The sequence below is a fragment of the Charadrius vociferus genome, unplaced genomic scaffold (assembly GCF_000708025.1).
Source record: "Charadrius vociferus isolate BGI_N301 unplaced genomic scaffold, ASM70802v2 scaffold197, whole genome shotgun sequence".
Taxonomy (NCBI): Eukaryota; Metazoa; Chordata; class Aves; order Charadriiformes; family Charadriidae; genus Charadrius; species Charadrius vociferus.
Window position 1 is genome coordinate 67325 of NW_009649052.1, and position 26580 is coordinate 93904.

At 41.5% G+C, this 26580-nt stretch overlaps 1 protein-coding gene across 1 annotated transcript in view; it reads right to left on the minus strand.

Annotated features, from left to right (window-relative positions):
• Nucleotides 1-2: 2 nt before the first annotated feature.
• The window catches only part of LOC104289094 (SET-binding protein-like), a gene marked incomplete at both ends in the record, with an annotated part of 108430 nt that continues 81852 nt past the window's right edge, over nucleotides 3-26580 (minus strand). Inside the window, 2 exons of the mRNA XM_009887991.1 lie at nucleotides 3-321; nucleotides 6176-6343. Of these exons, the coding sequence (XP_009886293.1) occupies nucleotides 3-321; nucleotides 6176-6343 (487 nt within the window). The remainder of the gene's footprint in view (nucleotides 322-6175; nucleotides 6344-26580) is intronic.

Genomic DNA, 26580 nt, shown 5'->3' on the forward strand with positions numbered 1-26580 from the left:
GCTCCAATATCAAAGGATTGAGTGTCGGTCTCTGACCTCTTTTGCTGGGAAGGTCAATGCATTTTTCTAGAACGGGCATTTGGTCTCTGGAGTCTTCGTTGAAGGAGAGGGGTTGCTTCCGAGGACGCCCCCTCCGCTTCTTGACAAAGTTATTGCCTGTCTTTGATTGTCTCTGCAGCCTCTTGGCTTTCAGGATCTTGTTCACGTGATCCAGGTTCTTCTTCGTGGACAGGATCTTGGTGTAGTTGCACATCTTGCGTACCTCGCACTGGATTGCTTCGATTTCATGGCGCTTGAACCTTTTTTTCAGTGGTGGGCTGGCTGTTGGGAGAAGAGAACAGAAATAGGGGTGGGTCAAACAACAGTGAACAGAAACCCTCCTTTGCCTGCTTTCAGTGTCATGAAGACTAGATGCTTTCCAGCTCAGTAGGCTGAATACAACTACTGAAAAAGCGATGGCTATGAGAGAGGACTCTTAATAGAAAAGCAACTAAAAGAAAGTTAAAATATTATTTATTACAGTCCCAGAAGGATTGTTGTTACCTCCTTTTTTACTGTCCTAGATTAAAACACAACTTTGATTATTATGCAGTCCTCAGAGATTTTTCTACAGCTCTCCCCTCTTCTAAAGCAACAAAGCTTTTCTACAGCAATGTTTTACCATGGGTTTGCTTTATTCTCATTTCTAAACCTCTAGTGGGAGGGAAGGAATGTCTGCTTAGCATAGCTGTCATATTGGCCCACCGTAACTATTAAACTTTCTATACCCCAAACACGTACTCCTGATGTCTTCACCTCAGCCTTTAATTCTTGCCATGGGTGCTAGTTAGTACGAAAAGTGTTTGTTACTGAAACTAGTGGGCACAGACAAGCTGTGTGGGTCACTTTACCTGTGGCAAATTCATTACCCCTGCCTGAGTTTCTTTACTGTCATCTCCACAGACACTAGCTGAAACTACTCAGTCATATAATTGACTTCAGTGGCCCCTGAAGTAAGCTTACTCCTGGTTCAGATCACTTGCTTTAGATCTGAATGAAGTCCAAAGTAGTTAAGTCTCTTGCCAAGGTCATATTGTGAGTCGTTGTCAGAGCTGGAAAGAGTACCCAGCATTTCTTGGCTCCTGGTCCTTTGCTTAGGACATGATACCTTGCTTGTTTTTCTTAAATTGCCTCATTGTCCTTTAATGAATGTGACATCTGTTCAGAGTTCAGGATTTGCACATGGAGTATAAGTAACTACCCCTTTGTGAGAGAAACAGAATGTATTAAATCTGCTATTGCAATAACTGGTGCTCCCTTTCACTCCTAACATATCTGTTCTGCACCACTGGAAAAGAAATGATGGAGTTAAGAATTTCTTTTCAGTAAAGAATAAAACACCCCCCTAAATTAACCTCAGCCCACATCTACTTGCAAACTTAATTTACAACTGACTGTCAAGCAGTCATTTGAGTTTGAAATCCTTGAATTTTCCAGAGCACCCAAGATTTTGAGAAAGGTTCATTTAGGGGTTATCACTCCCTTCATGGCTAACAGGTTAATCTTCTTGCAGTAGTTTAAATAAAGTTGCTCTTGTAGCATTTTCTGTAGATAACCAGGAGCCGTCGAGTGGTAGAATCTCCTCTTGCTCACTATGGGCTATGACAGATTCAGCATACAAACCTCACTCGCTGTCCTCCCCTCTTGCGGAACATAAATTATTGGCTCTCATACCGCCATGTTGCTTGGATTCAGCAAAGAGCTTGCGTAAACAAACCCAAGTTACAATGCAAGAAGTAGGAGTGAGTCATAAACAAAACATAGGCATATGCTCTCTTATAAAGACCTGGATGGCCAACTTCCCAAAGTCTGGTTTTCATTAATTACAAAACAAAATACATTTTCCATATGTAACACACTCTCCGCACCAAAAAGAAAAATAAAACCCACTTGCAGTTTGTGATTCACAGAGGACAACAGAAAAGAGGAATGCAGTCATTTTGGTACCAAAGAAAAAGAGAAAGGAAATGAAATATCCAAGTTTCTCAGGAGAAGTTAATTAGTTGCACAAAATTCCTATCAAGTAGGTCACCCCTAAAAAGTGTGGATGCAGGACCCCTAAGGGCAAGTGGCAGCAAGCTATTTTTCAGTCATCTGATCAAAATAAGGTTAGATCCCTGTCACACAAAATGATTGCTCTCATCTGACCTCACTGGTGATTGACATATATAGTCCCAATACTCCCAGCCCTAAGCATTCGACTCCTTTGAGACCCTCCCAGATCCTGAGAGTAGCTTCAGGTCAGAAGATTTAAGAAATCAAACATTTTGCACACTCTTCATATTCGCTGTCCACCTTTTGCCTTTTATTGCTATTGTTAGGGAATATTTTCAAGACTTTATTTTAAAAATTCCCATATTCACTCTCTACAACTACCTGAAAGGAGGTTGTAGAGAGGTGGGGGCTGACCTCTTCTCCCTGGTGACAAGTGATAGGACGAGAGGAAATGGGTTCAAGTTATGTCAGACAAAGTTTAGATTGGATATTAGGAAAAATTTTTTCACTGAAAGGGTTATTAAACATTGGAATAGCTGCCCAGGGTGGTGGTGGATTTGCCATCCCTGGAGGTGTTTAAAAAAAGGGTAGATGTGGTACTTGAGGATATGGTTTAGAAGTGGTTTTGTCAGGGTAGGTTAATGGTTGGACTTGATGATCTTAAAAGGTCCCTTCCAACCTCAGCAATTCTATGATTCTATGATATTCAAGATGCAATTTTTTTTCTAGAAAGTAAAAATTGCAAGGTTCATGGTGAAATCAGGAGATTTAGCATTGCTCTCAACTTTCATTGGAAAGTAAGCCAGCCAAAGGACAGGAAATGAATTTGAAATATAGCCAAATATCTGCAAAGTTTTTATGTCTTTACTGAGATTTATCTGTAGTCGGTTGTTTCTGCAGCTTAGTATTACCACCCCATCACAGTCAATGGAGATCTGGTCTGTATAGTTGGTGGAGGATGACCTCTGTTTCTAAAATGGGAACTCTGCAATTTAAGGTGACCATGGACATCCTTCTGACACCCTGATACTGGATAAGAAAGGCGCAGATCTCCTGTCCATCCTGCCAAATCCAATGGGTGTCCTAAGCACCCAAGAGGTCCAGGTCACCCCATCTGAGTGTCCTGAGTGGAGCCTGATGGTAAGTAGACAGTGCCTGAGTGGAGCAAAGGTAGGCATCCTTTCTGCCAAACTGCCTAGTTCTCAAAAATTAACTATTATGCAGACAGTTATGGATAGATATCTACACTTACATATAAATCTATAAGTTGAACATCACTCTCGGTGTCTTCCTTCATGTTGTTTAGATACTTTTTTGCTCTCCTAAAACCTTGAAATCTGACAGTCCATTTCTTTTTGGACTGAAACTCATTTTCTCTTTTAACTTCTGTGCTGTTCTATGCTGGCTTACTGCACTAATTTTTCTTTCGTAAATGCTTTGGGGTGTTTATGACTTTCTCAGAAAGCTTGTTAGAAGCTACTAATAATGCTTTTGCTTTTCTTCCTATCAAGCCTCTGAACTTGCAACTTCTAGAAAGTATTTGAGTTGTGTTATATAGTCTGCCAATAGTCAGAATGCATGTGCTGAATAAGTAATATGCTTTCAAGTCAAGTTTTTTAAAGGAGATATTAGGAAACCCAATATTATTTTGGCTATTGAGAGTCAGGGACATCTGATTCTACATTTGGAGTATGGAGACTATGCAGAAAAGAGTCTGATGGGTCTGCAGGGGGAAGATTTGATGAGGTGTGTATATGACAAAATATCAGGGAGATCTGTCAAAATAAACCGCTATTGAAGTGAAAGCCATTAGGTGTTATCAACTCATCTGGAAGCTCTTGGTGAGCAATCTGATATCAAATATTTTGCTATATTGCCATGCTCTGCTGAAAACCAAAGCTAAGTACTAATCTTTTCTATTTTATCCAGACAGACCCTGCCCAACCCTGGACCCAAGTTGGTCTGCATTGTTTTTAGGCTTTGTTGTTCTCTTCCTGCACATATTTTGCTGTTTGCACGTGGAAATCTTGCTTTGGGAGGAAGACTTTCATCTTACTCTATCTGGTGGATTTCATCTAAAAGGGGTTGAAGAGGAGGTGGGAAATAGTAACACTGTGTCTACACGCAGGCATATGAAAAAGGGAATATGTTCCTACAAAGATGATACAACATGATGGCAACCTCCAGGTGCTGGGGATGCAGGGGGGGGACACACTTTGCTGCCTGGGCACAGTTATCTCCCTACAACTCCCCAGGCTGCAGGGCCACATGCTGCCTCCGTGAAGACCTGAAGCTATTTGGCACAATACAGCCCAAAGTGAAGAGAAACTAGAAATACTTGATGCAGTGCAGGCTTTTGTACTTTTCTTCCATCCTTTTCCCACTCTCCAAACAACCTCACCTAGCTGCCCCAAACAAGCAAGAACCAACGTTAGTCTTAAAAACCAACATTACAGATTTAAAATAAGGCACATGAAGACCCGGTGTTTCTCCCCTCCCCAGGGTACACAGATGCAGTGAGGCTCCTTCTCACAGACAGAGACAAATTGAAATGGCCACAGGCCATTCTGGGAAGTCATGAAGGATTGATATGATGCTGGAAATAGCTTCTGAAGCAAAGAGAGAAATCTCTACTAAAAATATACATTTCCAAGGGCAGCTTAAAGCAGGCTGGAGGACCCACTCCAGCACAGCAGTGTTGAATGAGGAGGTGAGCCCAGGTAGGTCAGATCCTTTGGAAGTTCTCCATTGCTCCCCTAACTTTATTCTGGATGGCTTTTTTTATGTCTGCAGCACTAAAGATCCTTCTTACTGCCTGTCATTCTCCATCCCTTCGGAACTGCCCAAGGCCACTTGCAAGAACATGGCACAGAGAAGACTGTTTGCTCAACAGCTGAGCCCAGTTTGTTCGACTTGGTTTGAGTGGAGGAATTTTCAAAGAGCTCCCTTTTAATTACAGAAAACCCATAGCACTGTCCTGTTTTCCCATTAACACAGTTTATTTCAGTTTTCACTAAATTGTTTCAACATCTGGGCTATAGACAAACCAACAATTTAATTAGACTTCTGAAAATGGAAAGAATGAACTATGCAGTCAAGCATACACTTTCATCTTGAAACTGATCATAAAATATTTGTGTGCTTTCATTCTCTGCTGCACTAAAAATCTGTCCTTAGTTTATATATAGGAAAGTATTAAAGGCTAAACAGAGAATCTGTTTTTTTTATATAAAAACTTAGCTTTATAGAGGCTACTTTACAGCACGGATCCCTTGTTTTCACTATTTATTCAGGAAATGAGAGGAAAATCAAAAGGAGTGCACTGAAACAGCACTTTCAATTGCATAATTAAATATGTAATCATTCCATAACTCAGTGACACAAATACATTTTTTGTGAATGTGGAATCAAAGGTTTGACAAGACTATGAAGCTCCTAATGGCTGCATGTAGGGTAATGTACTGTGGGTTCCCCATTCACTGGAAATTAAGACACAATGCAAGATTAACTTCTCTATCCGTGCTCAAGAAAAGGCATGATGATGTCTGAATGACTTGGCTCAATTTCTGACTGTATAAAGCTATCACCTTTCTGATCTGATTCAAAATAGAAGCACAAAATATAAGCTGATTGAAAAACATGCTATTCTGACTTATTTATTCTGATATATTTTAAATCACTGTTCATTGCCCCAGACAATTTTGCATTTGCAAGACAGAATATTATGCTAAAATCACTGAAGTATGCAGAAAGAAATCTCAGCTGCTCCTTTGCTATTCACTGTATATTCGGCATGTTCGTGCTACAGGGATGGGAACATTCAAATAAATGAACAACGGGGCTGAGAAAGGAATCTAAGAGTCTTGCTTCAGAGACCCCTGCTAGACCATATGAGCTGATGCTACTTGTGTCCTCATTATTACACAAGTGATGGTATGTGAATAAAATAGATTTCACTTGCCAAGATATGATCGTGATAAGAAAGTGTTAGAAAAATTACAGCCTGATTATCACATTAGATATGCACATTTGCAGCTACTTCTCCAATCAGGAAGAGCAGTACAAGCACATATTGTTCAGTGCAGTGCCAGAAGGAAGAAGACAGGGAAGAAATAGAGGGACTGGAGGGAAACAACATTACCTGCTTCAGATGTTGCTGATGATGAAGGTAGGAGAGAGAATACTGGAGTCGGCATTGCAACACTGTCAACAGCTGCTGGTTTCCTTCTGGTCATCATTTTACAGGCAGAACTTTCCATTTTACTATGAAGTGAAGTCTGGTCTGCTTTTAAGTGGGGACCTCCAATTCCTGGGGAAAGAAACAAAATTTGAATGAATACTGATAAAGCAACCTGCCTAGGGAATATCTAGAAAAGAGTAGTCAGTTATTGTCCTTGCTACCCCAATATATTTCCATATTTTCCTGTGTATGTGTCTGTAATATGGTCTTGATATTAGCAAGGATTATGATTTTTGGGTTTTTTTGATAATTTTGCTTCAGGATGTACCATCATTGATCTCTATAAACAATGGTAAACCAACAAAATAATTCCACATTACTACTTTTTTTGTCTCCAAGCAAAACCACACTCTGTATATGTATAAAGACAGACATGCTTCATATCTGTATTTAGTGGGATTGTCTATTTGTCATTCTCTGGGTAGTGTATTCTCCACACTCACTCCCCTTCTATAATGACTTGACTCAGTGGGCATTTCATCTGAGTAAGGAGCAGGCATCAAGGAACTGCCTCAGTATGTAATTCCCTGCCTAAAGTACATTACATTTATACTTATTTTTTAGGAATCCCCTTCCTAATCAAAATTTACCTTACAACTCATTAAAGAAGTTTAAAAAAAGAGTTTAAAAAAAAAAGAGCAATTTGTCATACATTTTTCTACCTAGGGATTACAATGCAGAAGAAATGAGTGGTAGAAATATACTAAAGAGGTCAAATATTCCAGAGAAATAAAACTTATGCACTCAGGGCTGGTAGATTCTTCCCTTAATGTTTCACAAACTCTTTTATGATTTGAACCCATTTTGTTTGCTTGCAAATGTGTCAAATTAAACTGCTGGGATTTAAATTTTACATATTAGATATCTGCCTAATACACCTGAATGTGTCTCCACCCATTTATATGTAATATTTCTGTGAGTTTGTGTGTGTGTGTATACATATTGCATATATATCTATAAGTATATTAATTTATCAAGCAGAAAGGCAGCTAAAACACCTCAGTTAGTTACTTTTTAGAATAAGACTGGGAGTTTTTTTGCCCATTTTAGAAAACTCCTAGCAGTTGTTGCTTTGTGAAAATCCAGTAGCCCTGCTCTCATGAGACCAGAGCAAAAGTCTGCAAGGGTGAGGACTTTGTGTTGTGTCTTTGCTAACTTATGAAATCCTCTCCCAGTCTCTGTGATGCTGGGCTTCAATGTGTCCAGGACAGTCCTTCATAAATTCCTTCTCTTTTCAAATCTCAGCCTGCACATGGGCCTCAGATAAAATGCATCAGATTTTGGCAATTAAATTACACGAAGATTCAAAAATCACAGAGCAGCTGAGATTGGAAGGCTCCCCTTGAGATCACTTAGTTCACCCTACCCTGCTCAAGCAGGGTCAGCTGGAGCAGGTTGCCCTGGTCAGGTTTTGAATATCTCCCAGGAGGGAGACTCCACAACCTCTCTGGGTGACCTGTTCAAGTGCTCAGTCATCCTCACAGTAAAAATGTGTTTTGTGACATTCAGGCATAGCCTTCTGTGTTTCATTTTGTGCCCACTGCTTCTTGTCCTGTCACTGGGCATCACAGAGAAGAGACTAGCTCCATCTTCTTTAGTCTTCCCCATCAGACATTTATACACACTCCTAAGTGTTTTCTTCTCCAGGTTGAACAGTCCCAGCTGTCTCAGCCTTTCCTCATAGGAGAGATGCTCCAGACCTTCAATCATCTTTGTGGATTTTGTTGGACTCTCTCCCATATGTCCATGTCTCTACTGTACCGAGGAGCCCAGAACTGGAAACAGTACTCCAGCTGTGGCCTCACCAGTGCTGAATAAATGGGAAAGATCACCTCCCTTGATCTGCTGGCAACCCTTCTCCTAATGCAGCCCAGGAAGCTGTTGGCTGCTTTTGCTGCAAGGGCACATTGCTGGATCATGGTCAACTTGGTGTCCACCAGGACCCCCAGGGTCTTTTCTGGCAAGCTGATTTCCAGCTGGTCAGCCCCCAGCAGGTACTGGTGCATGGGGTTATTCCTCCCCCGGTGCAGGACTTTGCACTTGTCTTTGTTGAACATGATGAGGTTCCTGTCATCCCATTTCTCCAGCATGTTGAGGTCACTCTGGATGACAGTATGACCCTCTGGCATATCAACCACTCCTCCCAATTTTGTATCTTCTCCAAATTTTCTGAAGGTGCACTCTACCCATCACCCAGGTCATTAATTAACATGTTAAATAGTTTTGGCCCCAGTATCAACACCTTGGGTGCACCACTAGTGACTGGACTCTAGCTGGACTTTGTGCCACTGATCACAACCCTTTGAGCCCAGCAGTTCAGCCAGTTTTCAGTCCATCTCAGCGTACATTTATCTAGTCTGTATTTCATCAGTTTTTCTATAAGGTTGTTATAGGAGACTGTTAAAAGTCAACAACATCAGGTTGATCGGGCATGATTTTCCCTTTATAAATCTATGATGACTACTCCTGATCACCTTATTGTCCTTCATACGTTTGGAAATGCTTTCCAGGATTATTTGCTCCATCATACTCCCACTGAATAAGATAAGGCTGGCCAACCTATTGCTCCCTGGGTCTTTCTTCTTGCCCTTATTGGACTGACATTTGCTCTCTTCTACTCCTCAGGATCCTCTCCCAATCACCACGACCTTTCAAAAATAATCAAGAGTGACCTCATAATGACATCAGCCAGCTCCCTCAGCACTTTGTGTGCATCTTGTCAAGTCCCATGGACTTATGTATGTTCAGTTTGTTTAACTGTTCCATAACCAGATCCTCCTCCCCTAAGAGTAAGTTTCCTTTCCTCACCAGTCTCAGGGGCCTGGGATTCCTGAAGGCCGGTCTTACCAGTAAAGATCAAGGCAAAGAAGACAATGAGTACCTCAGTCTTTTGCCGGTCTTTTGCCACCAGGGTCCCTGCTCCATTCAGCAGTGTGTCCACATTTTCCAGAGGCTTTTTTTTTTTATGCTTATGTACCTGTAGAAACATTTCTTGTTGCCCTTCTGCCCTTGCTAGATTCAACTCCAGATTGGCTTTGGCTTCCTAAGCCCATCCCTGCACGCTTGGACATTGCCTCTATAGTTCTCTGGGTCACCTGTTCCCGCTTCCACCTCTTTTTTGCTTCCTTTTTATGTCTGACATTACTCAGGAGCTCCTTGGTCATTCATGCAAGTCTCCTGCCACCTTTGCTTGATTTGATTTGCCACTCAGATTTGGTTTGGTATGCCTCCACAATTTCCCTGATCCAAGCCCCAGGCCAGCAGCAAATGTCCCTGGACAACAGGACAGGTCAGCAGATGGGGACCTTTGTCCCCTGCAGCAATGAGCCCCAACTGCTATCCCTGGCTGCACCTGGATGTTCCTCAAAGAGTTCCCACAAGTACCCTGATACCTTTCCCAGAAATCAAGAAGATCTTGAAGCAGAGCCAGCAACTGCTGCACAAACTTCTATGTCTGTTGGCCTTTCCAGATACCAACCAACATTTCCTTGTATTTGCAACTTGGAGCTGCTATGAACAGTCCCTACCTTTGTCCTTTGCACATGAAATGTGAAATATGATGAGACCTATGGGTTGTCTCAGAAACTGTGGAAGAGATCTCCAGAAAGCTCAGGCACAGAACTGTGCTGGTGAGAGGAAGCTGAAAGATGGGGCTATAGAGTGGGTCAGTCAGAGATAGGAGTCCTGATGGACCTGTGACCTGATATCAGCCTGGGACTTAACAGAGAAGAATGGGTCTGAGTACAGAAATAGCCATGAGTGAGACAGAATTACAGGTCATGGCTTAGTGGAGATATGCAGAGGAGTTTCTGCCTATTAGACCACACACATTTCCAGAGCCTCAAATCAAGTATTAAGCATCTCAAATTGTATCCATTCAACTTCAATCTCTCTCCGCTCAGCTTCTCTATTGCAAATGAGAACAATAATATACCCCTCATCTCAAGAGCAGTGCTGTGAAAATAAAATTATCAACATTCATGAAACATTCATCCAGTCATACCAAGGCTTAGAAATAGGGAATAAATGAGACATGATGTCACACACTGAATAGCAAGAGGAAAATCCAACTACCAAATAGCTGTTCATTAGGTCAGCGCGATACATTGAATAAAGCACTGTCCCATAGAATAACTGGGATATTTGACCAGGTAATTATGCCTATGGGATCACAGCACTATGGAACTGTGCATATGCAAAAATGAGGTTTCACCACTCTATAATGCTTGAGTTTGAGCCTTAACATCATTTATTCATTTAGTTTGTGCGCAAGAAGGCATATATGGATGTATGTATCAATACACATACACATATATGCATGTGCATATGGTACATAATAATGCTAACAACCTCATAAATTCAACATCTGGTTCTAATTAAACTGAAGGGCCTATATAAAGAGCTATATGAAAACATGCAGCTGTAACCTGTTGAACTCTATTGATAAAAAAAGTCTCTGTGAAGCTGTGCTTCAACATATCAAGGGACAGTCATTCATTTTTTCAAAGGTAATCCCTCACAAACCACTTATCCTCTCAAATCTCTACCTGAACACAGTGTTTGCATTAGGGACTTTGATTTATGGATTCCCACTCCTTGGATGGAGAGGCTGACTTCCTGTGGCCATGGTTACTACTACTCCCAAATCTAAATCAGTGGCAGGCACAGCATCTAACAGCCAGGTTATTGACTACCCTAGGATGCTTAAAGGTCAAAGATCAAAGTGGTGCTTACTGCCTTTAGGGTGAGTCAATATTTTCAATATTTTTATTCTGTTTCTTCTGAAGAAGTAGTTGCTGCTCAATTGCCACCTATCTGGGTTTAGCAAGATCATACAAATCATTGAGGAAAATCCTCCCCCTACAGAAGAGATAAAAACATAATGAATTACTTCAAAGTCTACATGGCCCAATTGCAGCTCATCGCCAGTGAATCATGGGTTCGGCCATCTGTCTTTTGTTTTAGGCACTTGGTTTCTTCAGACTGTATCACTCACCTCACTGAAATTCTCATCTAAATTGAGGAACAGGAGTAATTTATGGATCTGGAGCAGCCAATAAGGAAGAACCATCAGGTTTTTTTCACAGATACCAAAATGCAAACAGAGACTCAGAGGCACTGTTGGAAACCCATAGAGGTGCAGCAATTTGCTCACAAGGCTGGGATTCATCCTGCAGTAGTGGGAGATCTATCCCTTGAGTGGATGGACCTGCTGGCATGGAATCATCACCTTTAGTTGCACTTTTTCTTCTCATTTGGGGTGCTCTGTTCAGAAGGCCTTGAGTAAGAGAACCCCTCAGTTCAACCCATCTTTAAATCAGGTGAAAATAAATCATCTGCAACATCATCACAGAGGGCTTAGAGTTTAAAATTCACACACACACATCCATGATTCCAGTGTATTTTATTCTTTGTTGCTGCTCCAGAGAGAGAACAAGATGATGTATACGGGTGGCCTGATTCAGACCTTATTTATCACCTGTCTGTTGATCTTCGTGTATTTCCTCCAAATCAGAGCCTGCTTCATCCCATGAAAGACCCATACCTTAACCTTCCTGAGTCCTACTGACAACACTGTGTGCACATGCAAGTGAGCAACGGGTGGCAAAGCAGGGAGGAAAACAATCATTATTTGTTTAATGAGAAAGGGCAAAGGGAAAGGACAGCTTCAAAAGCAAGGGCAGACATGAAGGAGATTATCAAGAACCTAAACCAATGATTATAAATAAATAATCATAACAATCATAAGTAAAAGGGTGAATTAGGCGATGCACTATTCTAGTTCAGGGCAGACTGGCAGAAAGCCTATGTATGAGGCAACACAATACTGATGTGAAACTGGCCTTTTTCTTAAAGATTTATGGGCCCCCTGATACTTTAGATTAAAAAAAACCCCTGGCATTCTTCATTCACTGGCTAAGCAACTTAGGAGCTCTGACTGATAATACATTAATTTTAAAGGCCTAATAATTATTGTTGTTGCTGTTAAGTACTTACGTTGCAAGTAACGATGTGGTTTAGCTCCATTGTGCTAGGGTCTGTCCAAACGGATTAATTAACTATCCTTGCTTTACTGTTAAATCATGCTCACTCTGCTTATTGCATTCATCTGTTTTTTCTCATCTCGTACTTAAATGGAAAGGTTCTTGGACAACATCCACCTTTTCTTCTTTTATTTGTGTACAGAATCTAGCACAATGCGCACCCAGACTGGAACTCTAAGTGCCAGTTCAAAAGAGATAATAAATGTTAATTTGCCATTGGAAAACAGAGAAAATCAGCTGATAAAAATTTATCTCAGTGAAGCTTCTGCTAGTGAAAGTTTTTCTTTAGAGAGTTCATTGCATTGGATTTCATACTCCCCATAGATTTCTGGAAATCCACAGCTGTACTTAAATTGTTTATGCATCTGACCACTGTTATCGGAAAAATTACAGACGATTTTTCTCCCAGTGTCTTTGCACAATGTAGCTATGCAATGCAGCTGTACAGGAATGTACATCTAAACATTAAGTTAGTCGTAGTATTTGCATTTTGATAACTCCTCCATTTTGAATAAAGAACCAAAAGAAACCTTGTATCTGGGTGAATCTTTTCTCAAGGCTGATTTTAAATAAATCAGTCAAAAGTTTGGCATTGCATCATATTCCAGGAGGGAGAATTTAATTACTATGTGATAAATGTAGTTAAGAAAAGTAATTATTCTTCTTAAAGTAATATTATTACCTTTCGAACTTATGGAATTAATTTTCCTGGCTTCTATTTGATATGTATTATCATTTAAAAATAACTGTACTTTCAGTGTACAGCACTGCTTTATGGTTTTAGGTCCTTTTATCTTCCTACCTTTTCCATCACCACATTAGAAATTTCAAATTCCACCTCTTCTATAAGGGATTTTCTATTCTTCAGGATGTGTTCCCCTCAATAAAACCAAATTCCTGTAGAACAATAAAAAAAAAAAAATCCATTGCCAACAGGCAAAAATTTAAGACACGGAGGCTGCTTTATTTCATTCCAGCTATTTTCCTACTTCTACTTTTTTTTTTTTTTTTTAAATCAGGATAGCTTTAGAGAAAGAAAGAGGGAGACCGAGAAAGCCATCATTAGATAGATCTTCTGATCTTTATCTGCAGTAGCACAGTCAGAAGAGCTAATGCTATGATGATAGCTTTGAAATCTCTTAGGAATTGGATAAAGAGAAGCGATAGTGATGAACTCCCAGCTAATAAACACAGAGTGCTTATTTCTGCAGAATGATCAATTTCCAGATGTCCTGAGGCTTGTCTGATACAGTTGATTTACTCATTCTCCCTCACTTCACTAGTAAAGCTCAAGTCCAACATCAGATTACAGACAAGCTAGATTTCTTAAAGGGGCAGAAGGAGGGCTGGCATCACGGCATGCAAATGCTGGGAGAGATACTAATCTCTTCTGCCTCCTCCTATAACCACCGAGCTGTCTTAGACAGCTGCCTTCCTCTGCTGAAATCATATACTTTATCCACTTTGGGTTAGTACAGACAATTAATTTGTTATCTTGTTAGTGGAAATTTAATGCAATGATCTAAAAGAACTCTTACATATTGTGTACTTTAGTGCCTCGCTTCTTTTACATAGGACTCATTTCATATCCCATCCATTATGTAAATGAGATGTGGAAATAGTTTAGTTCCCCTTATGTATCTCTACACTGATGGATTGCATAAAGTCAGCCCTACTGAAACTAATGAGGCTAAATGCATCTTGCCATTCCTTTCTACTTGGGTGAATCTCTGCGCTTGAGTTCAAGAAACGCAGTGCAAGTCTTCCTCTTCAGTTCTTTATGAAGATAACAATCGTGTCTCCTGACAGGGAGCACAGTGGCAACTGCTGCATACCTGTAGCCTCACACGGCGTTACTTAAGCAAACAGAGCAGCTGTTGTTGCTATATACAGCTGTGGGGTTGTCTTGTAGAGGCTACAGATTGTCTTCCACTTTTGGGAGGTGGGTCCCAGGACTGCGTGGAGCTGCAGGAATCTGCAGCCTACAATGACATGCAATGTTTGAAAACAACGTAGCTGTTAGCATTATCCATGCAAGAATTAAATCCAAGGAGGAAAGGGTAGGGAAGCATTATTTTGCTCATTGCCAGGATGAGTCTCAAATCCCCATTACTCCTCCAGCTAAGAGGATGATCAGCTGTAATTTGAAATTTCAAAAGCAAATTTCCCACCTGTTTCAAGCAGTGAATTAGACTTCCTAGGAGACTGAATCTTGAGCTTTGCCTTTTGGTTTTGCTTTGGGATTGCTTTTTCCTCTACTGGTGCAGGAAGAATCATGGATCCTCCATCTCATTCCCTTCTCTCCTCCTCTGCATATTGCCAGCATGAAAATGGAGGGGGCCTGAGTCAGAGGACTGAGGAATAAAGGATGTGCAGCCTCAGTCACTGGAGATGGAGTGATATGTCTGGAAGCTCAGTCCTTCACGTACTCTAAGATGAAAATTTAATGGAGCTGGTGGAAGCAGTTCATATTCCAGGGCAGTACGGGGCAGTAACCCAAGGGGGCTGTAAGTGTGCTCATACCCAGTCTCCTCCAGCCCCCCTGCGTGCCCTTCCCAGGCCCCCAGTCCTTCAAACAGAGGGGGACTGGAATTTGAAAATGTCATGGGAGAAACCACCACATTTTGTCATGCTAGGAAGAGATGAACACATGAAATGAGGTTTTCCAGTAGAAGTTGGATCTAAGTAGAAGAACATGTTAGTTATATGTGGGTGACAGCAATCAATAAATTTAATGAGAGAAAAACCTCGAGGGTTCAAAAGACTAATTCAAAGTCAAAGGCTCCAGGATCCCAGGACTTGTGAACATGGGTTTAAGGTAAAGGGGCTTGCTAATGGGTTCAGAGTCTGAAACTTTTAGTTGAGCAGAAAGTTAGTTTACTGTTGTTGGAGACTGACAGAATCAAGAGAGACAGAGACCGATGGTGTTGGAGAAATGAATTTTGCCATGAAATATCTCAGTGAATGAATCATTTAATATACAGTGATGAAGACCTAAATTCTCTTGCAGAGGGGGAAGAAGAAAAATTAAAATCTTTGAAAGAAGTGAAATGATAAAGAAGTGTTTGATGGAGGATGGTTAGGTGGAAGAGTGAGCTAGAGGGCTCTTTTTTAAGGCATAAAAAGCCATTAGGTACGCTGAGGGGCAGATATAAAAAGACCTGCAGCTAGGAGCAAGGAACTACCTAGAGATGAGTAGTCACACTGAGATGAGCTATCATAGTGGATGAGGATATGCTCACTGGGGATGAAGGAAACAGAAGATAGGATTTCTTTCTCAAGAACACAGCTGAGGAAAGACAAATGGGGAAATTTCAGTCTGTAAGTAATAAGAAAAGTCAAGGGTGTTGTTTTGAGTTGTTTTTCTTAACAACAGGGATGATAATTTTTAAATGTGGCAGATAGAGCTGATATTCCCTAGGCAAATGGAGTTGGGAGCAGTTCGTATTTATCACAGATGAAATGGGACACTGACAGCTTTGGTAGGAGAGTAGCTGGCATGAAGCATGAGTCAAGTTGCTAGTGGGGGGAGGATGAATGAGGCACAAGGGCTGGGCTGGTGTAATGATGGTCATTTTTTCAAGCACATCCAGTGTACAAAAACTGAAGAAATCCAAGAAAAGTTAGAAAAATAATTAGCAAAAATCTTGCTGAACAAGTTTGACTAAGAGACCTCCACTGAGAAAAAAACAGCGCAATGTTCCTGCAGAAATAGTAAGGCTTCATTCTCCCTGTGTATGCATTCAGCAAAAGACAATAATATCTGTATGATGCACAAATTCAGCTGTTTTTTTTTTTCTTTCTAACTGAAATGTTATATTTGCATTACACCAGTTTAAGTAGTCCTGTGGTGATGTCTGTATTAGAAAAGTAAACAGCACCGGGGATGTTGCTCGAACCCAGCTACCCATATTGTTACACAAAAGGAAAACAAGAGAACCAGGTGGGCACCTCCACCATCTAACTTAGTCCAGTAATATCTGAACTGGTCCCCAGAGGTGTCCACACCTTTCTACTCACCGCAGCCACAAGCAAAGGCAGTAGGCACTTGGGGACAGCTGGGATGAGGATGGGCTGAAAGTCACGGAGCTGATAAGAGCATCCAAGACTGCTGACTTCTAAGTTAGCGTTCTCCCTACTGGGCAGCCTAGTCATTTCATTTTTCTTCTTTATCTGTAATAAGCTATGCCCCAGTTCATACAATGAGAAATACTCTTATTATGACATGCATTTGAAGTAAAATCTCAGCACTTAATAGAAGTCCCCATATACCCTGAAATCTAGGAGGCTATAACAAAGGAGTTTTTATTTTTAGAAGGTTTTGTGCTGGCTTTGTTTTAATATTCATTCTTCCATTCATCCCACTTTAATGCTGATTTATCACTAAAACAAGTGCTTGCTTTATCAGCACCAGAGATGAAAAATAATGCACACTGGGAGTGCATATATCGGTCTTCTTCTCTCTCCTTTTCTGTATTTCAGGTCAATAGATATGGGGTATTTTTTTACCTTTCATTCTGAAAACCACGATAATTGACTGCAATATGAAAACTGAAATCTATTTAAACAAATGCATAGGTAAGATCATAAGTGTTATTGCCAACTAACCTCAGCAACAAAGAAGTTTAATAGTTAGCTAGCACTATGGTATATAGGACTTTAATTTTTGCCCTATTCTAATGGCATTCTGAAAACAACTGAAATATTTGAAAATGATCATATAGAGTACAATGTTTGGCTTTATTTTAACAGCTCAGGGTTACTGTGAATGGAGAAAAAACAAACGGAGATCTAGAATTCAGGATTTTTCCTGTAGTTCATCTTTTCCCTTGTATCCTATTAAAAAATTCAGTGATACGCCATTTCTCTGATATGAACTTTAGTGTAAAATCTTTGGATTTTACATATTTTTCAAAGGAAAATTCTGAAGGAAACACTTTATTGAGTGTGGTTTTCATTAAAATTCTTGCTGGAGACTGCTTCCTATAACAGCGTAAGAAGGATGGCAGAGACCACATGTAATAAGGTTAAAGACTGCCTCTGTGGAGTATAGACACAAGAAGGGATCTGACTGATGAAGAAGAGGTTGAAGAGGTTAAAGAGGCGAAGAGGGCAAAGTGGAATGAAGCATGGAAATAGATGGAAATAGGAGACAAAGAATAGATTGGAAAGAAGCTAGAGGAGGGAAATCACTTATTACAGATACATGAAAAGCAGATTGACAAGAACCAGAATAAAGAACATACTAGGGAAAACCCTAATTGCTCTTAACTGCTGACATTTGGAGTTATGCTATCAACTTGAACACTGCACATCTATGCCTGAGACACTCTAAATTTCCAGAGTGCTTTCCTGCACAGCTTTGGTGCAAGTCTGTCTTCAGTTTTCACGTTTACTGGAGCCAAGACAGGATATTTTAGGTTCTTCAACCAATGAACTTCTCTCCCTATAGCTTTATATGCTTATTTTATAGCACCAGGCAGACAAAATACAGAAAGGTGTATCAGGGTAGGAATATGTTCCCTTTAAGCATCCACTCTGAGAGAGCGTCATGATGGAGCAAAGATAATACAAGCAGAGCTTTTCTTTAATTATGATTGCTTTCCTGAGGTGTCAGAATTTTATTATCCAAAAGAAAAGATTTAACAGTGGTTGATTGCTGAAATTCTGACCCTGACTAAGATTTTGGTTAGGCCCTTGAACTATGGTAAAATCAATGAGTAAACTGCCAAGTACAGGCTCTCCAACCTTTATGCTTGAAATTAAGTTGATACTTTATTTGCTCAGCACTCCATGTCCTAGTACAGATTTACCTAAGGATAGGTCCCAGTTTCAGACAATTGCATGCAAAAGTTGACCTTGGAAGTTTTGCAGAAAAACTAGAATTCTGGGAGGAAGAATTCTAAAGGGCATTCCAATTTAGCAGTTTGGGCATGAAAAGACACTCAGACCTTGTTTTCTCCTACTGGGGCAATTGCCCAGTAAAACAGCTCAATCAAATTCAATATTTTGAATTTTGTCTTCAAAAACAAATCTATGGATTACTACTTACACCCTCATGATGTTTTTTTTTTGTTTTGTTTTGTTTTGTTTTTTTAATAACTAAGGGAATAGGGGGTTCACCTCATCTAACTTTAGGCAGCTGCAACCTGGTTGTCTCCATGAGAGCTATGTGTCTAAGCTGCCATGACAGGCCACAGAGATCAAATTGTCCCATGACAAGGGTCTTTTGCTTGACATTATAAAGAAGTGAGTACATTTTTTTCTTTCTCCTAGTAAACAGAGCATTAAGAAAAATAATAATAAAAAAACCCCAAAACAACAGCAACTCAGCAATTCACAATAGCAGGTGAGAGAAAACCACAGGAATTGTGGGACACAGCTCTGCAATTGCTAGTATGTACAGAAGGAATCAATTAAATAAATATAGCCTATCCAAAAGATACAAGAACAAGCCACCCCAAGTGTGTAATTCTCTTCATCTGTGTTTGAAGCTAACTCAAAGCAAAGAGGGCAAAATGTCTCAGAATGATTAGACATCTAACTAAGCTTAACATTTCCTCTCCCCTCTTGTTTATCCATTCTTCATTGTTCATTTAGTGAAGGGAAGAGGCTCTGGAAACAAAACCGTCATGATGGCTTACACACATATATCACTTAAATCCATCTCAACCTCTCAAAAAAGCCTCTAAAGGCAGCCTAAGTTATGGTTATGTCTTAAGATGGGTTTCTCCACAGGAATTTCTCTCCTCCCCACAAACATAAGAGCCATTTCATTGAGATGTGAATTCTCAGACATGGGAAAAAAAAACACAAAATGCCAATGACCCATCAGTAAAATATCTTCATTGATGAAGTTTAACAGTTTCACTGAAGAAAAAAAAAATGTTTAGCAACTGCCGGGCATTTTCAGGGCTTGCTGTGCTATTTCTGTATAGCTATGCGTCTGTTTCTCATTCCAGGAGTTAAAGAAAAAAAAAAGTCTTCTGTTTTTTCAAATGATCTGGAACCACTTTGCACGTGACTTCTGAAGTGTTTAGCATGGTCTTACAAAAACATCATGAAAATTTATCAGCCTAGGCCCCAAATCTACTTGCCTGCCTTGTATCATCAGTCATCATGCTAATGAAAATACTAATGACATTTCAATTGCGTTTCAAGAGAAATGAGCTGCTTCGACTGAACAGGAATTAGAAAAAAAAAATAAATTTTTGCACAAACAGTATATCACTCTCCCTTTTTATTATTATTAATTAGATGAAGCATTTGGCTTCAGTGATGTCTGGGGTCCCACTGTACAAGTCACAGCAGACATAAAAAGTAAGAAACGGGCCACATCACTAAACAGAAAGGAACCAAAAGAGGTAAGAACAAGAAATGGAATGGGAAACAGAAACACTCAAAATGTTTTCAAGTCACTCAATGAAGTCTAAGCTAAGTTATTTTAGGACTTTAGAAGATCAACAGAGAGAAGACATCTCCAGAGGTCAACTCACTCCCCCTAGGCTAGATGTCTATGTTTGGGTACGATTAACTGTCCCCAGAGGTACCCAAACTGGCTAGCTCAGACCCAGACATCAAACTTTCAGAAGTCAAGGTATGGCCATATGAATCACAGGCAAAGCATCTCCCCTCCACCACACAGCAGGTCAGCTTCACTCTCCTAGTCCCCAAACCAGTTCCCTATCATAGCTGCTGTCTTGGGGTTATTGCTAGGACAGGTGCAAGCTGTGCATCTCTGGATCACAGGGGCTGGAGAAACAAGTGGTTGAGCTCCCCAGGTGTCACCACATATCCTGGCCTTGTATTGCCAGGAAGGAGCTGGACAAGAGGTCCCAGGCAGAGGAAGGTGTCAGTAGGTGGTGCTGATGACCAAGGGGTGCAAGCCCTGGTTTCACTGCACCAGTGCACCTTGATCATGTGCAGTACTTGTTCCCTCCCGCAGCTCACATCTTCCCCGGAAATCACAAATCACAATTCATCACATTGTCTTCACAGACTGGCAATGTCTAGTGCAAGTTTGGCCTATTACGTTTCGCAATTGCTGTCTTTACCTTAACCTACAAGTTTTTTCACCTTATTTTCTCCCCCTGTCCTGTTGGAGAGTGGGAGTTAGACAGCAGCTGGGGGGTGGGGTGGTGGTGTCTGGCAGCTGGCCAAGGTCAACCCACCACAATAGGGGACAAGGAGTGGGTGCCCTTAGGAGGTCTTGTGATGGATGCATGTGAGTGCCACAATCTTACAAAGGAGAAGCTGTGGCAAGAAGCTGGGACTGGTGTGGGACAGCAAGGACAGCTCCCAGGCATGGTCCCTGTTGTGTGGCTTGAGAAAGAACCAGCACTACAGGAGCTGCCTGGACCAGTGGGTAAGCAGACTTGACAACCCAGGGGATGCTTGCCAGCTCTGATCCTAAACCAAACACTTTACATTTTGGACATTTTAGAAACTTTTGAGCAAAAAGATGAAGGGGAGGGATGCAATGCCTTTCCTAAAAAATAATAATAAAAAAAGTGACCCTGGGAAGCCACAATAGTTCCCACATTCCCATCTGTTCTGCCATGAAACCAGAACAAATAGGCTGAGGCATGGTTTTAAGAGTCAATTATAAAACACCCCATCAGAACATAAACATCCCACATCGACAAAGTAGGAGAGTGGGAGTTAGACAGCAGCTGGGGGGTGGGGTGGTGGTGTCTGGCAGCTGGCCAAGGTCAACCCACCACAATAGGGGACAAGGAGTGGGTGCCCTTAGGAGGTCTTGTGATGGATGCATGTGAGTGCCACAATCTTACAAAGGAGAAGCTGTGGCAAGAAGCTGGGACTGGTGTGGGACAGCAAGGACAGCTCCCAGGCATGGTCCCTGTTGTGTGGCTTGAGAAAGAACCAGCACTACAGGAGCTGCCTGGACCAGTGGGTAAGCAGACTTGACAACCCAGGGGATGCTTGCCAGCTCTGATCCTAAACCAAACACTTTACATTTTGGACATTTTAGAAACTTTTGAGCAAAAAGATGAAGGGGAGGGATGCAATGCCTTTCCTAAAAAATAATAATAAAAAAAGTGACCCTGGGAAGCCACAATAGTTCCCACATTCCCATCTGTTCTGCCATGAAACCAGAACAAATAGGCTGAGGCATGGTTTTAAGAGTCAATTATAAAACACCCCATCAGAACATAAACATCCCACATCGACAAAGTAATCTCTGTGGATCTCAGTGGGCCTGCCCTCTTCCTTGTACAGTCATGAATACAAATGCAAGCTGAATGCTGGCTGCCTTCTGATCTGGTGACATTTTACACCCATGTTACTGATGTCAACAACTGCATGAGGGAGCAAAGAATCAAACTCGGGATAACCACTTGCAAAAAATAGAAGAGCCATCTGAAGGCATGTTTCCAAGGAGTTTAGTTATTTCAGATCTGAAGTTTACATGGCTAAGTCGATCCCTTCTGCACTCCCACATTTACTTAGGGAAAAGCTTTGTACTTCACATTGCACTATAATTCATCGTTTGAGCAGACGCTGCCCTATCCCAACAGGAGAGCTGTTCTCTATTCCTGCCATCTCACTTTGCGAGTACTAAATCAGAGCGGAGAAATACCTCCCCAACAAAACTATTTAGAAATCTCTGGAGATCAAAGTTGGCAACTTTTGTCGCTAGTATGCAATGGGAGAAAAATATGACTTGTGGCTTATTCTGTTCAAATGGTCCTTTCTCTTTTTAAGCAAACAAACAAATTAACAGCAAATGCCCTATTCCCACCTAGCATTAGTGCAATGTTATGTTTGAGGCTTTAAAAGCGTAAAAGTCAAACCATTCAAAATGATGGGTCCCATAGCAAATGTAACATAGTCCCAAGGGTACCTATGCAGTGTATGGTATTGCTGCACATGGCATTAACTTTTATGCCTTCATCTATATATGCAATGTGGCTCATTTATAGTTGTTCTGGGAACCACTATGTTTACATAAATTTTAATTTCCTGTCTTTTGTTTGTACTCTTTATCATCTTTCTAAAACAAAATTTTCCTTGTGAATTTTAGTGCTCAATCAATTATCCGCAAATGGAGGCACAGGAGAATTGTCATCCTCTGATTTTTCCATGTAGCCCTGGCAATATGCCTCCACTTCTGTTTGAACCCATTAGAAACTGCGGAGCTCCAGCAGTGGCACTGTATTTCTACCAGACCAGGCCTGTTCCCATGGGTCATGGTGATTTTGGGCCGTTGTCTCCTGGGATCTGGCCAAAACCCTCCTGCTGAGTTGACATGGGCCATCTTTACTATATCATAACTCATTTTCCTGTTTTTGTTTTCCTTTTAAATGCATGCAGCTTGTCAATTGAATGAATCTGGTGGTTGGCTTCATATAACCACGCTTGAGTTATATGCCTTCAGATTTTGGTGCAAAAGCCCTTTGCCACCTGCTCTGATAACTAAAACAAAGCATTTACAGCTGCTTGAAATACATCTTTTGTTCAAGCTTACAAAACTAGTGCCTTGCTCAGCAGAGATCTGTTGGCCCCTTGTTACAAAACATTACTATAAAAGATTGAAACCTTAGAGATGCCAATTGTACAGAAAAGAAATCCACGATGGTCCAGCTACAGATTAATACAGTGATCTTCATGAACTGTTAATTAAAATTCAGCGTTGACAGGACCAAGCCTTGCTACTATTTTTCAGGGAAACAAAGAATAACAGAAAAAGCCAAATTATAATAGGTTGGTGCAGCAAATCCAAGAAAAATATGGCAGTTCTCGGCAGCTGTGATAGGAATCCTTCCTCTTCTTGAATAATAAAAGCTTCTGCTAATTTTAACCAGAGCCGAATATGAAAAACCTGCAGTTGTGTGTGACTCAGAGAGCCCCAAGGGAATGTGAGGTGGGGGGAGAGGGGTGTGTGTGTATGTCTGCATGTATAATCTAACAGTGCCCAGAGCTTTTGAGATCCTGGACCACTTCAGTCGCACGGGCCAGATTCATTAAAAACCCTGGCTACATTCCAGCAGTAAAAATTGAAGCAGCTTATTTATTACATTTTGCTCAAATAAATCTGAAAACGTGTGAATTGTATCCCTAGGAGAGATGGGAGGAAGAAGTAAACAGTCTCGGGTTCGCATTTCAAAGAGGGAAGGAAGGAGGAAGAACAAAGATGCAGGAGGGTTCCAGTTGCAGGGCGCTGCAGGATGCTTGTTGAGTCAGAGGGTTTGGGAGGCTGAAGGCTCAGCCGCCATTTTCTCCACTGCTGCTATTCTGGCCTCAGACTGTCTGTTTAGTTTTCTCTCTTTTATTTATATCCCGTGTGCACGCATGCATGCGTAGATTTTAAAGAGCTTCTTAGATTATGCAACTCCACTCTGCGGTTCTCTGTGGTTTTCCAGATGCTGTTCATGATGCTGGCATCTCACCCCAATTGCAGCTGCATTCAGCTGGGATTAAGTTACAGCCTGTCTTGCAAAGGCAGATTGGTTTTTCAAAGATAACATATTTTGGGAAGGGATTTTATTTTATTTTTTTTCCTCCGCAAAAGTAATTTTTATTAAGAAAAGAGAGGCATGACTTGCAGCTTGATCTTGCCAGGTGCTGAATGCCTCCAGACAGGTCCGTAGCACCCTCGATATTGTTTTACTTCAGCACTTTTTAGAAAGCACACAGCACTCCACAAGGTTCAACTCTGTGAGATTAAAGTGCTGGCAGAGCAGGCTCCAAGCCTGCTGCTACCGTGGGGAAACTATCAGAAATGATATGTTGACAACCAGTTTTCTCACAACTGATTTTGCAAACAGTAATCAGCTTAAAATTAGCAAACCTAATCACTGATTTTTTTGGACAGATAGTTTTGTCCCCAGAAAATATTGGGAAAGGAGGGTAGATAACTGTTGCAAAAATAGGAAGTGTGTGAATAGTCCTCCAAGGCATTCTCTGCACCCTGGACCTTCTTTTTCCTTGAGCAATGTGTGATGCTGTGCAGAGAGGAGTCCCATGGCTTAGCTGGGTGGGATGCAGGCAGCGGGGGAGGTGAAGGGGAGACCACTGCCGATCCCCAGCAGCTCAATGTGGCTGTGCTATGGGCAGGGTGGGAGAGAAAGGACAGGTTTGCAGGGCTGCGATAGACCCTGAGAGTCTGGTGTTGGGATTAAGAGCAGGCTCCGTGAGCACAAGGGCTGGAGGAATGACAGGTTTTGAGCTTCCAGTCCTTATTTTCACTCAACCACATTTTCTTGCACTAATGAATGCAAATTAAGAATGTTATTGCTTCCTTCCAGCTTTGGATGATGCTCAAAGAGGCTGAGCACAGTACTAGGACTCAGGACACAGACACCGCTGCTTCTAAAGCATCTTGAGAAATCAAACAGAGTGAAGTCATACATCACCTATTGCTGATATTAGGCAACAAAAGAAGCAGCCTGACTTTTGGGGATGCCAATTGCCCATGGTGTCTGGTGAAATCCTCGAGCCCAGCCGATAGCAGGTACCTTGGCAACCCAGGTGGTAAAACGTGGAGTTTTGGCAACTAATACTGTATAGCCACTGTGGCAAGTGTTGGTCTACACTCTCCTGCCTCAGTTTCCCCAATCCATAATAGGAGCAGAACACTTCTTATCTCAATTATGGGTCTGGCAAAAATAGTAAGTAATATGAAGATGAAAAATTGCCTGTTCTAAAGAAGAAATGATGCTTATTAAATGAAAGCATGCTGAAGCTGTTTGCTCTTTTTTTTTTTTATAGGACAGGGAGACAATAATAACATTTATTACTTGTGTACAGCTCTAGCTTTCCTCAGTCCTTCTATATGTCATTTATTTCCATGCCATTAAATCCAACTGCCCTTTTCAGAGACTGAAGTCCGTTAGTTGCAGGGGAAGCAGCTTTAGCACAAAGGAAGAGAACAGAGCTAGAAAATAAAACTGCATGGCTTTGATAGAGGAATTTCTTCAAATTAATATAGACCAAATAGGTAAGGCAGAGCAGCAAGGAGAGCAGTACAGGCATGGTGCAGCAGCAGAGACCCTCAGTATGTGTCCTCCTTGTACCACTGAAGGGCTGATGGAGCACTGAGGTCTCTCCCTGCCTGTTTGACATATTTAGCTGCAGTGGGAAAGCTTGCAGGGGCCTGGAAGAAACCATGCTGCATTAAAGAGATGCAAGAGAGAGAGCAGCTCAGCACAGCTTCTCCAAGTCCACCCGGGGAGTTCCTTCTGCCGATGGGTCCCATGGCCCTGGGCACAGGTAACGAGGTAAGAGATGGAGCTGGGTTTTGCTTTGCTAAACTTCACTGCTAGGGGTTTGGTTTGGGGAAACAGCATCCAGTGGTGGTTCAGATCAAGCTCCTGTTTAATCTGAATCCTAAAGTTTAATAATAGCTTTGCATGTGTCTCATAGTGCCTTTTGCTTGAGCAGTGCAAAGCATTTTTATATATATTAACAAATGTGGCTGCCCAGAATCCCCGGAGGTGAGAAACATCCCTATTTCTAGTGAGTGAAACTAAGTAATCCCATTGATTTTGTATCATGGTTTCTCTTGAGTTTTAGTGGGGAGGCATACACTGTATCTAAAGGCAGATTTTCTGTATTATATCAGTAGTATCTTTAATATAAAGACAGAATGTTTAATTCCCTAAATAATCTGTCCTCTTCTAATTAGTCAATCTGAAGACACAAAGGGTAATTGAAGGTCCATTCCATTGGTCCTAGGAGAGCATCACCATCGTAGCAGGGGGATATGGACATGAGATGGCAGCACAGAGACCAGGGTATAAATGAGGGATTTGATCCACAGAGGAGGACAACATTGCAACCCTTCAGAATCCTTGATGGCCATTCTACGTAGTGCAAGGAACAGCCATTAATACTTATTTTAATGACCTGCTCCTCAAGTACACTGAATAAAATATAGCGCAAAGGAGGAAAAGGGAAGATATTTACCCTTCCCATACTAGGCACCTAATGTAGGTGCTCAACTGACCCTGACCAGACAGTACCTCTCCATTGCCTGTATCTGTCTACCTCTACCTGCATACTGCTGATTGCCTGGCAGACTGCTGTCGCCGAGGAGACCAGCTCCAGTGCAGGTAAGTCCGCACGGGGGAAGGGGATCGCTGGCGAAAAGGGCCGGCAAGGGGCTCTCTTGGGGCTTTTCAAAGCCGGAGAAAGCGACGAGCTCGCCCTCGGGTTTGTGTCGAAACTGGCAGCTTGGGGGTAGGGCTGCTGACGCAGCAGGGGGGGAGGCCGCACCACCCCCGGGAGTTCTAAACGAGC